This window comes from Sipha flava, unplaced genomic scaffold (genome assembly GCF_003268045.1).
Source record: "Sipha flava isolate LNK unplaced genomic scaffold, YSA_version1 80_pilon_pilon, whole genome shotgun sequence".
Classification (NCBI taxonomy): Eukaryota; Metazoa; Arthropoda; class Insecta; order Hemiptera; family Aphididae; genus Sipha; species Sipha flava.
Window position 1 is genome coordinate 1,566,296 of NW_020273622.1, and position 13,616 is coordinate 1,579,911.

General features: G+C 23.6%; 1 protein-coding gene across 1 annotated transcript; it reads right to left on the reverse strand.

Moving 5' to 3' along the window:
• Window positions 1–2,070: 2,070 nt before the first annotated feature.
• Window positions 2,071–11,531, reverse strand: LOC112693042 (catalase). The gene is made up of 9 exons (XM_025567924.1): window positions 11,118–11,531; window positions 4,423–4,594; window positions 3,888–4,029; window positions 3,446–3,596; window positions 3,198–3,377; window positions 2,791–3,135; window positions 2,496–2,728; window positions 2,273–2,405; window positions 2,071–2,211 (listed from the first exon to the last, which is right to left on the reverse strand). The coding sequence occupies exons 1-9, from the start codon at window positions 11,175–11,177 to the stop codon at window positions 2,113–2,115; spliced, it is 1,515 nt and encodes a 504-aa protein (XP_025423709.1). The 5' UTR covers window positions 11,178–11,531; the 3' UTR covers window positions 2,071–2,112.
• Window positions 11,532–13,616: the final 2,085 nt, after the last annotated feature.

The following is a 13,616-nucleotide window of genomic DNA, read 5'->3' on the forward strand; positions in this document are numbered from 1 at the left end:
TATTATGAATTAATTCATACGTTCGATTTATGTTTAGCCTGTTCACAGAAGATTCACCATACAGCGAATTGATCACCGGACGTCAGCGAAATGATTTAATTATAATCCTATTTTGCACGTCTATAAATGGAATACAATCATGCATCTTACACCTTTGGAAAATAAAATTAATTATTTTAAAAATCTTACTTCCTGTTGGTGGTGCAGGACTAGTTGCCTATGCATTAGACATTACAGAAAATGTTATGTTGTATTACATTGCTTACACGTTCGAACTTATAATAATAACTTAATTATATATTATACATTATTAATAAGGAATAACCTACCTCTCGCAATAAGGTAATAATTATTTTAGAGATTTTATAAGTTATTTGTTTGTACGCGAAAGTGAAACATACCGGTATTGTGGTGTTTATTGAAAATCAATTCATAACTACCGGCTTATGATGATCGGAATGGAATTGCTCCAAGAAATCGATACTGAAAAAATTATTAAGTCATTTGCAAACAAAAAATGTTGCACAAAAGTTTTGTAGCTATAAAGTTATAATTAAAAAAAATACTGCCACACAATATGTATTTTTTTTTTTCTTAAACGAAGGATAAAGAAATATGAAATGGTATAAAATAAGTTGTTTTTTTTTTTGTGATTTCTGGCAATTTAATTTAAAATATATTTGGAGTAAAATTAATTATTTTTAAGATGTATTACAATTCTTATCAGATATAAAATTATAGTTGTAAAAGTTATAATATATAAGTTAAGATTTGATTTTTATGTTGTAAATATTTTTGTTTTTAAAGGTTTAACACTGAGGTTCAATATTTCTTCTTCTAAACAGAAGGTTTCTATAGAATAAATGTAAATAACTGTAGAGCCATATTAGGCAAATATTTAACAATAAGGACACTGTGCCAAGGGCCTATGATAGTGTAAATCTGGGTTTGATTACAGATAATGTCATTCAAGAGTTAACTCAGAAAATTCTTTAGGTGTTTGGTCACAAACTTTGGTGGGGATAAGGAAGATTAAGTTAGATTTATGAGTTAAATATTTAAATTACAAATTAAATTGTTTAACTTCTATTTTATATTGTGATACCACAAAAAAGTATTATACAATCGACTATCGAGAAATCGTAGTAGCAAGGTTATTGATGTTTTAAAGTTGAATGAAATGTTACAAAACTTCCATATCGTCATATTATTATTGTTATCAATTATAATACAAATAATATTCATATTTCATATCAATCAGCCATTTCGCGTGTTCAAGATAAACAATTTTTTTCCTACATAGAATTTGTAAAAATCTCAGAAAAAGATCAAGGGGGGTTACAACCCCCAAACCTCAGCATTAGTTGCGCCACTGTATTAATAAGTTCCTTAATCAATTCATTGGCAACCATTTTAAAATTATCTTCATTTAGATGTCGCAACTCATCCAAATGTTTTCATAAAATATATTTCAGAAGAGAGTAGGTTTGAATCCCTAAATCCCTTATAAGTTTAAGCCTGAAACTAGTCAAGTCCAATAATATCAATAAATGATCTAACAAAGTCAACAATAATTAAATTTCCACCAATTTCTTTTGCTATTTGTACCTCAAAAATATCATAACATATAATCCATCTATTTCATCTTGTCGATTCAATATCTTAAAAAATATTCAACCTAAAATATCAAAGAAAATCGATGCAACACAATAGTACATAAAAATAATTGTTTTTAAAATCACCTTCTCGAGTTAATTCAATTTAACTATTTTTAAATAAAGATATTTTTGACTACTCTTTTATCAAAGAATACTACAACAGAACAATTATAAATATAATATAATATAATATAATGTTTTTATTTTAAATTGCTTTGATTTAAAATACTCAATATAACATGTAATACATGTGTATAAAATGTATATCTGATCCTATATAAATATATAAATAAATATAATTTTTAATAATAAATTGTCATTGTTATTATAAAAGAATTACATTGCTTACTGTTATTAAATAATTATTAAACACAATTATAATTTAAAAGACTACAAATGAAAAAAATTAAAAAAAAAAACAGTGAAAAAAGTAGATATATTATTTAAAAAATTATTACAGATTTGCTTTTGAACACTTGGCCAGATCTAATTTTTCTCTCAATTTTTTACCTAAGTCACTATCAATTTGAGTAAAATGATAAACAGCTTTTTCCTGGAAACAAAATGTACAATAATGATTAAAAAAAACTAAAATTAAATTAATAATATAATACTTGAAGAAAATCAGCAGCATGTTTTAAGTTGTCAACTATGTTTTCAATCAATCTATTTTGTTCATCTTCAGGTAAAACTTTCCTATAAAGTAAGCCAGCCTGAGAATAATTATCATCATTACCTAAATCGTATCTGTAAAATTAAATTAAAGACATTTAGAAGTGACATTACTTTGTATGCACAATAATTAAAATATTTAAAAATATTATTATAATTTCATACTTTGCAACATCACCAGAAACACTGAATGTTGACATTTTATATTGAGATTGCTGTTCTGGACCAGAAAAACTATTGGGATAGTAGTTTGGTGCAGATCCTTGATTATCATAAGCTTGTGGTCCATCACGTTGATAATTAGTAACTTTTGAACGATATGGACAATTAACTGGCAACTGTAAATAATTTGCACCCAAACGATGACGATGTGTATCGCTATATGAAAACAAGCGTCCCTAAAATGAAAAAATAAAACATTTTTATACATGTTAAAAGCATATCCAAACAATATAATAACCTGAAGGAGTTTATCTGGACTAGGCTCAATACCAGGTACCATATGAGCTGGACTAAAAGCAATTTGTTCAATATCAGCAAAATAATTACTGGGGTTACGATTTAACACTAATTTTCCAACTGGTATTAGTGGAAAGTCAGCATGCGACCAAACTTTTGTAATATCAAAAGGATTGAATTTGTTAGAAGCAGCTTCTTCAAAAGTCATAACTTGTATATATAAAGTCCAACTAGGATGATTGCCATTTGCAATAGCATTAAAAAGATCACGATTCGAATAATCAGGATCATCAGCAGCAAGATCACGTGCTCTTTTAGTATCTAAATTTTTAATTCCTTGGTCAGTCTAAAGAAATTAATAAAGATTAATTATTAATTAAATAAAATATTAATTAAAAATGTTCATACTTTAAAATGAAATTTAACATAAACAGCTTCATTATTTGAATTAACCATTTTAAAAGTATGGGATCCATAACCATTCATATGACGATATCCATCAGGAATTCCACGATCTGAAAATAATATCATCACTTGGTGAAATGACTCGGGACGAAGAGTCAAAAAGTCCCAAAACATATTTGCATCCTAAAAATAAAATCATTGTTATTTAATTATGTCAAATACCAAGCATGTAAGATGCTAAAATTAATAACCTTTAAATGGGTGACTGGATTTCTTTTTTGTGTATGAATAAAACTTGGAAATAACATAGGATCTCTAATAAAAAATACTGGTGTATTATTTCCAACTAAATCCCAAACTCCATTTTCAGTATAAAATTTCACAGCAAAACCTCTTGGGTCTCTAAATAAATATAAAAATAATTAATTAATAATAGTAATTAATAATCAAAATAATTATGAAGATTGAAAAATGAGTAATAACCTTTTACAAAATTCATAAAAATATACTCAAAATAATTAGAATAATTTTCCATTAAAATAAAAAAAATTAGCAACTACCAAAAACATAATTCAAGCATGATCAATTATTTAAACATTTAAAATACCACAAAATAAATTAAATTTAATCTATTTTGTAAAATATTATACTTGTAAATAGTTACTTCACAAATAATAACTTAAGTAATCATACCTAACAGTATCAGCAGATCCACTCTCTCCACCAACAGTTGAAAATCTTAAAGCAACAGGAGTTTGTTTTCCAATACTCGAAAATAAATCAGCTTTACAATATTTTGTAATATCATGAGTTACTTCAAAGTACCCAAATGCACCTAAAATATATTTTAGCTTAAAAATATATAGTTAGAAAATTTATATGCTCCAGTTTAAAGATTTTAAACTAAGATTTTTTCCAGTATCAGTTGCTATTGTTACTAATAAAGTAGCAGTGAAAATTGAGTGATTGCTACTTCATATATTATGTCAATATCATAATTTGAGGATATTAATTATTTAGCAATAAAGTATTATAGCATTGACTGCTATTACAATATCATGTTCACTAACAACCCCATATGCAGGTGTGATAGACAAAAAGTAGCAATCACTGATATTTTAGTATTCGAGTAGCAATTTGAGACTGCTACTTTGAAATCATTGCAAAAAAATCAATGAGACTTCTATTTCATGCCATCACTACTATAGTTAGTTTAAGTAAAAAACACCTCCTCCTTTTGCATGTACAACTCGTTCTGGTATACGTTCTCGGTCAAAATGTGAAATTTCGTCCAAAAAAATATGATCTTGTATCACGAGTGGCCCATTTACTCCAGCTTGAATAGTATTATTATGATCATCTACTGGAGCTCCATTTCCAGTTCTAATGACACCAGTATTCTGAAATTATTGAGAAGAAGATTCATTAATTACTCCTGATTTATGAGTATAAATTAATTCATAAAATGGCATTAAATTAAAAAATTGTAAAACATTATTTTTTTATGTATCAGTAAAATAAATAACTATTGTACTTTTTATTTAAATTTAAATGTAAAATATTATCACCAAATTTAACTAAATCTAGAAGGTATAACATATCATTTTTTAACTACTTAATCTTAGTCTTCACTATATAAACACTTATTCTTATATGAACCACAAATAAGGTTTAGTATTAATATAATAATTTTAGTTTTAATTATAATTAATTATAATAATAATTAAATCTATGCATGGATATATATTACGCTAATTATACATTTGTATCTGTGTAATCTATTGTTTTATTCAATATTCTATATTAAAAACAATCACATATAAATTATAATACTTATAAGTGGTTATTTCTTTAAATAGTTTTTATTTAAATTTATTATTATTGTATAATATCATTAATAATTTTATGATTTCACATTTTCAGTTCTTGACTAATAGCCTGTAACTTGAACAGTTTAGTCAATTAATTGTTTTCAATTACTTGGGATAACAGATACTCAACAAAGTCAGAAATGTATTGAATTTATGTAGAATAATTTTTTTAACTTGAATTGGAAATTTGACAAGTGTATTACCCATGTTTTTTTTGACACAAAGAAAAAACTGAAAAATAACATAGGCTTAAAAATTATTTATTTATTAAAACATAGCAATATAAAATTTATTATTATATTTAATTATAATGTTTACAAGCAATATACACTGGTTTTTTAAAAATGTATATCATAATTTGAGCATTTATCTAAGATTAAAATCAGTTTATTTAAGTTTGAAGTGTGACATTAATGATTTCTTACATCAATGTTAATGAACTTATTAATTTTTTAGGTTTAATTTTTAAAAATAGTTTTAATAATTGTAATTTAAATTTAGTAATAATTACTTGTTTTCCAAGCATATTAAGAATTAATAATAATTTTAATAGAAATATTTATGAAGTAATCACAAAATATATATTTAATCTCTAGGAATTTTGACGTTTTTTAATAACTAAGGTCTGGGTTTATATGCAATAAAAATCTATAAAATATGCAAATTTATATCATATATTTGAAAAAAAAATGTAAATTATAACTTTTTATAAATTAATTAAATAATTTTGAGTAAAAAATATAAAAAAACATTTTTTTATGACATTTTGTCAAAATATATGCAATTAATATGCATTTTCATTAAATTATGCCAAAATATGCAAAAAAAAAATTTAACCCAAGAATCCACACATTTAGAAATCACGAAACGTTGACATTTATAAACAAAATTATTCTAGGAGAAATGTAAAAGAATATGCATTTACATATAAATCTGAGTCCTATTAATTATTAACAAATGTAAATTACATTGGTCATAATTGTCCAACACATAATTTGAAATTATTTAGGTATTTGTAAGCATATATCAAAATTAAAATGTACAATTATTATTTATTATAATTTTAAAACCGATAAGACAATAAAAGGTAAAATTACAATTACTCAAATACTTAAAGTGTTATGAAAGTTTATTATTCTTGTAAACATAAATTAAATAAGGTCTAAGTTAAAAGCTTAATTTTAAAAATATAGACAACTAATTAAAAACTTTTATTAATGCATTATAACTTACGTGATACTGAATTAACATTAAGTTATTAAAAACCAATAATATTAAAAGTTATGGTTCTTTAAAATATTTAAATTTTCAAATAATTCTATCCATGATTTAGCTGTGAGTCGATTATAAACATTGAAAATTAATTTTTATAACTCATAATTGTTATAATTATTTTATTTATACATTAACACAAACGCACTACTTAAAAAAAAAGTCTTTATGAATAAAAAACACGATTAATATACAGTAAAAGCCGCTTATTAGAAACACTTTTAGACCAAGGTAAAATGTGTCAATTAACCAATTGTTTATAATAAACGATTGGTTTTATTTCTTATGAAAAAAATATTTACTATAAAAAAAAATGTATATGCTAAACAAAATTTGAGTTTATCTTTTTCTGTTGTTTTACGTTGAGTAATTGATGATCATGGTTTCGTAAGAATAATGTTACTCAAAGCCTTTTTCATCTACACGGAGCAGGACTAATCTCCTGAGGACGCTTAGAACTTCTACAATTTCTTTACTTCATGGGGATGCCTCACTTTTTTCTTTTTCATCGTCAGTAACAGCATGTTAAATTGTTTGAGGATTCATAATCGCATTACAAATCTCTTCTTCTGTTGGAACCTCAGCAACATTGAGGTGTGAGTCCACATCGATACAATCTTCGTCACTTTTTCTGAATTCGACTGGTTTAGATTGAAACGATATAAGATAAAGTACATTTGTTATCGCCAATAACCGGAATTTTTCGACAAATATTTTTATTTTTATTTTTTTAATTATTAATAAGCCGCAACAACAAAGGTTATTGACTACAAACATTAATATTTTTTAACACAAGTATCGAGCATTAATAATAACATAATAATAGTAAAAAATAATGTATTTCATATATATCTAGATTATATTAGTTGGTATAATTTAGTTAATTTTAAATAATTAATTCAACGAATATTGTTGGCTCTTATTGTTTCAAATAACCGATGTGTTGTTTCAATAATCCGATTGATTTACAATGTTTTAATATACGGCTAATCCGTCTCTAGACATTTTGTTTCAATAACGAGATTGTATCAACTATCCATGTTTCTAATAAGCGGCTTCTACTATACTTTAGCTCATTATTTATAACAACAATTTAGGAGACAAGACTCTATTATTTACAGACTCGGTTCTACTCAACCACACAAAACTGATAAAATTGGACTGAGTTTTTAATGTAGCAGCATTTTTATCAAAGATTATCCTTAAGGTCTTTACTAAAGGCAAAAACAGTAAAAACAGCTATTACTTAATTAAATGTAATATAATAATACATAGTATAACTGTAAATACTTATATTGTATATTGTATGTACATTTATAATTAATTGACTATAATACATAAATATATATATTTAAAATAATCTTGATAAGTTTTTAAGCCATTTTGTTCACCTTGTTTCATCGTTGGTTTCAAATTTTTTGACGATATCCAACAAGATGAATAGAATATCTCAGTCCTATTGTCTTATTTAAGAACTTGAAGTATGTTCAAATATTTGAAGACATTAAGGCCCCTGTACTGGGCCTCATGCAAATTATGAATACAAGTTATTTTTCGAGGTTTTCAGTTGGATATATCGTAAAATAATATACATAATGAAATATAATTTTTTTATTATATATTTTAAGGTTAAAAATGTTTATCATTATTTAAATTTTTAAATTTCTAATTACCTACACGATTTATTTATGTAAATTTTGAATATAATTATAAAAACTCATTAACAATTACTTTAAACAGTTAAGTATGAGTATTTTTAGATTTAGAGCTTAATGGGGAATTAGCAGGTTTTACAATATTTTTAATACAAATATATTATTTTGTATTCATTTTATTATATTTAGTTATTAATGTTTTAAATATCAATAAACACAATATCACAAAATAGATAAAATAAATTCTAAAAATATCATTGATATAAAATATCTTATTAATCAGTGACAATACTAAGCATATTAAAACATTTATAAAAAACGATTAAATTGTAAGGAATATAAATGGCCCGAGGCTTTAGGTCAAGTATCTAAACTTGATTTACTAGAAATACTTTTACTCTAAGATATCATTTAAAATAATCAAGGTTGATTATTGACATATCATGACTAACAATCAATAAACACATTAAAAATTAAAATTAATAATGAATATATTTAAATAATTAGAATTATTAAAAATTAAAAATAACTAATAAGTATTAAAAAAATGAATTAAAAAATATTATCAAGTTTTAATTTTTAATGTTAAAATTGAGTTCAGCCACAAATTTGTAGCCATAAGGTATTTTCAAGGTTTTCTATAATTTCAATTCATTATTTATGAACGATTAATATGGGAACTGCAAACATACACAGTTAAAACAAAATAAACACTATAGAGGTCATTAAGCCACATAAATGGTCTAATTTTTAAGTAGATATAACAAAAGGACACAATGAGAAAATAAATATCAATACTCATTATTAAAAATAGTTGTGGAACTTAAGTTTAAAAACAATAATAAATTATAGGTAAAAAATAAATAGCTACCAATAAAATATGAGTATAAATATAAAATTTACTATTCTTTAGGTTAAAAGAAATTTTTTAATGGTTTATTAATGATATAATATATTATATAATGAATAGTTGTAAAATATATTAAAAAAATGTAATTCAATAGTTATAAATTAATACATATTTTGTAAAAGTTAACAAATCAATCAGGTAATAAATAAAATTAATTATTTAAAGTTTATATAACTCATTATAACTTAAAACGTCATTAGAACAAATATGATTTTTGTTTTATAACGTATTTGAAAATGAAATACATTATTATAATAATATTCTATTTTTTTTAATTTTTTTTTATGTATAATGTTCTATACTAATTCAAATACAATTATGAATGAATGTCTAAATATGGAATATGATACTGATATATGTGCATTTGTATCCATGGGAATGGATATACATTTTACTGGGTAATAATTTTTAATATACCTATTCATTATTTTATACTAATAAAACTAATGACTTTACTTATTTGAAGTCAATATTTTATACTTCAATATAATAAAGAGTTAAATGTTTACTGGAAGTGATATATCTAAGAAATCTAGTAAGGGGTTTTATTTTTGAAGTATACTTAAAATTACAAATAGACTACTTTTATTTATATTATTATTTTTATTGTAAAATAAGAGTATATTCTATATAAAACCAAACATATAAGACATATAAAACCCAGGTGCAGAGAACAAAAATAAGCTGAGAACCACATTCTTAACCGATTAGGTCAGATTAATTAAAACATTTTCAAAGTTAAAAAAAAAATATAATACTTTATTTATATTTTCTCCAGTTGTTTGTTTGATTATGTTTGATAAATTTGACTTTGACATTGAATTAAAAGATGTATACATAAATAGTTTAAAAATAGAAGTTAATTAATGCCTAACCTGGAGTACTTATTTATTATATGTGTATTTTATGCGTGGTTTCAAATTAAAAATGAATCATCAGGTATACATAAAGTTAATAAAATTGAGATTTAAAAAAATGTTACAAATATGTACATTGTTTTAAACTGAATTGAGGAAGGGACTGAATTATCAACATTGCTGTAAATAGGATTTAAAGGTAACTAATCCTACATAATTTCTTTGTTAATTTTACAAATTTTTTAATGATTTTAAACATGCAATATCTTAGTCAATAAATAATTAATCAAATCGGTATTTTTATTATTTCATTAATGTATTTTATATTTATACACTATGAGTGTAATAAAATTCTAAAATAAATGTAGTTTAAAATGATTTATAATATATTCTTTAGTATTTTTAGTGTTATTAAATCCTTACCGTATTCATTAGATATTCAATCTTAATATAAAATTACTAATTAGTTTTTTAGATAAATAGACTATATCATATTCAATATTAATAATATTTTAATATTTAAGAAATTGGGAAAGTCCATACTGTTTAAAAAATTAAATACATACAAGTATTGGTAAAAAATTAATGATTGATACAGATTTAATATTCAATTATTAATATAAATACATATTTAATTACTTAACAATAAACAAAAAATCTCTAGTATTCATAAATTATAATTTAAATAATATTTTTGCTATTGTTACATATATTATTTTATTTGTTGGTAAATTAAAAATAAATATATTAAATACATAAAATTTACTATAATTCAAAATAAAATATTTACTTTTTGTAATTTTTAATTTTTAAAGCTTAGTGATAATTAATATTTTATTTTTCTTACGCTCCATATGATTAACATTTATCAGAATAATAGTCAGACAATAAATTATAACACTAACTTCTTACATTGTATGCTAAAATTACTCTATTAACATTTGACACTTATGAAAATGCAAAATGTTGTTACCTACTACAATTTATTACCCACACAAAAAAAAATTTAGAATTTTAAATAAATATACAATACATTTAATTTTTGTTTTTATACTTAATTAAAATTTTGTAATTCAGACTATAATAAATAATTATTACTAAAATAAATAATATTAAGTTTTGGCTATTTAATCCAAACAGTTTAAAACTTAAAATTATTTATAAAATTATAAAATATAATTTATAACAATGATGCCAGTTAACTTCATAATTAAATGAAAACTTTTTTCAACAGATAGTTACCAATATATAACAAATGTATAGTTTTCATTTACTTACAAATGAAAAAATGTATTTAATTTTATATTTATTAATAAATAATATATATATATATTAAATATTTTTGTAAAATAATTTACCTTAACTGATTTTTTAAAATCTTCTAGCTGATTATCAGTTGGCTCTTTATTGTTTGACATTTCGATTTTATTTGGTTAAAAAGATTAAAAAAAAAATTTAAGTATTCGTAACGCGTAAACTGGTAGATGATTAAGCATACACAGCCATCAGCACACTGCAGTGTCCCAGACGTGAGAGGCCAGGCTATATAGTTTATGCGTTAATGCACTATACTTCGACATTAAGCATAGATACGTGTTTAATACGCATGTGTGTCCAACAACAACTTTTTTTTATATTATATGATTATATTATTGTTACGAATGTTCTTTGGCGTATGTTGTGCTCACGTTTTGCGGTGTCGTGTCGACAATCAGTCAACCGTCTAAATGTCTGATAACAATAAGATGATAAATCGAATGTCGATAACAAACAGTTAACGTTATATAAAAATTACGAATTACGATACTATCACCAGCAGTCGGCCAATGTACTAAAGGACATTAGTATACATGGTGCCTACATACCAATAGTTCAACATTACGACAGACCAAAACAGTAACGATAGGCTTCACCTTGGCTAAATTAATGTTTAGATTATAGTTGTTCTTATTATTATTCAAGGTTTTTTTTTTTAAATAGGTAAACAGTTAAGTGACGATTAGTATGGGTACCTAATTGTACTCATTGTATAAACTGGTCTCTATTCATTGTACCTACAATTTAATTAGTCTTTCATCAATCCAAATATTTCAATCTTAAAAGTAATATAAGACAAAAAATAATTTCAATTATTTAAAAAGATTGCAAACATTTTTTAAAATTTGCATTATTGATTATACCTACTAATACTACCTACTAATATTTGTAAGGTGGTATTTAAAAGCCGTCTCAATTTTTAAAATTCTTGGAATTCTTTTCAATGCGTTTAAGTAAAGATAAAATGTGTGGTCTGCATCTGATCAGGTGTGGCTGTAGTAATTACAATTTGCCACCAATACTTAATGAGGCAAATATTATTGTAATTGAATAAACATTAAGGTAATATATATGAGCAATTCATTGAATGGTATAGCTAAGCTAAGAATACATAATGTGTTCATACATAATTATTAATTTTTATAAAAAAAATAATACCTATATCGATATAAAATAACAACTAAATATAAATACGCAGCTAAGAAGGATTCAATATATGAAACATATTAGTTTTTACCATTGGTCATGTAATAGTATGTTATAAATAGTTCTGACGTATATATTATAAAATTCTACTACACCCAAAAGTTAATAAAATATACAATTACAGCTTATTATGAATATTGTACTTATTCAATTTTCATAATGTTATTGTTTGTTTAGTATGATTTATCAGAATTTAGAAAATATATATATATATATTTTTTATTTAAATTAATATCCAATGATTACTGGGCCTTACTGAGAAAAACTCGCGTTTTTATAAATCGCGTTAAATAAACATGTATTAAATACGTTATTTTTCAACTTTAAAAATTATCCAATTTCTACCAATTATTTGTGTAATGTAAAAAATGTTAAAAATAACTTAGTTTGGCCTGAATAAAAAATAAATAAAAAACCCAATAGGACTCCGAGATTAAATATTTGTCCTTCGTTGTTATTCCCTTCTCGGATAGGAATCGGTAGTCATTGACGAGAATGAGGATCAGTGGAGGGATACATTTTGAAAAAATCAAACCTTGTGTTGATCTTGATAAGTCACATTTATATACATTTGAAAATAATGTATTTAAAATTTGATTTCGGCTGAAATAATATTTGTATATATTAAAAATTTTAATCTGATATAATTATAGTGCGTAGGTAATATAAAGTTACATATGAATTATTACAGATTTCAAAATAACATTTAGTACTTTAAGTAGGTAGGTTTCTACTTATTTTTTTTAAAAAACAGTTAACAATGACTATATGTTAATGAATACAATGAAATAAATCAGCTATACTGTATTCTCGTGAAATAATTAGCTTAAATAATTGAATCGTTTATCGTTTATGTATGTAATGAATTAAACGTTTGTAAACATTAATTCACCGTGCAAAATCTCTTAAGTAAAATATCATTACATTCTTCGTGGTTCGCTTAATTCGAAATCTAATAATTTATCTATGATTTATGAATTAAACGATAAAACAAAATATACCTTAAAAATGTATGGAAATAAAGTAGTTAAAAACTAAAAATTGATTAACTGATAAAGTTTAATTAGCAAGTTCTTTGTAATAATTACCAACTCAAATAGGTTAAATAATATTTTTAAAATTAATACATTAGAGGCAGAATAGTTTAGTTTCTTTAGCTAACAGCTTCAAATGCCTCTAATTTCTGTTAAGAGTACTGTCAATCCGGGTGACTTGGAACGATTTAGACCATTTAACTACCGTAACACATTCATTATTTATATTAAATTCTGTAAAAAATCATGCAGTGTCACACACTTTCAAGGAATAGATTGAACAAAAAAATAAAGTTTTTA

Bases quoted from the DNA above. Each gene is read 5' to 3' on its own strand.
- LOC112693042 (XM_025567924.1), bottom strand. From the start codon at position 11,177: ATGTCAAACAATAAAGAGCCAACTGATAATCAGCTAGAAGATTTTAAA. The intron at 3,597-3,887 runs GTATGATTACTT...ATATTTATTTAG, and splicing joins GGATCTGCTGATACTGTTAG to AGACCCAAGAGGTTTTGCTG. The intron at 2,212-2,272 runs GTATTATATTAT...TTTTGTTTCCAG, and splicing joins ATGCTGCTGATTTTCTTCAA to GAAAAAGCTGTTTATCATTT.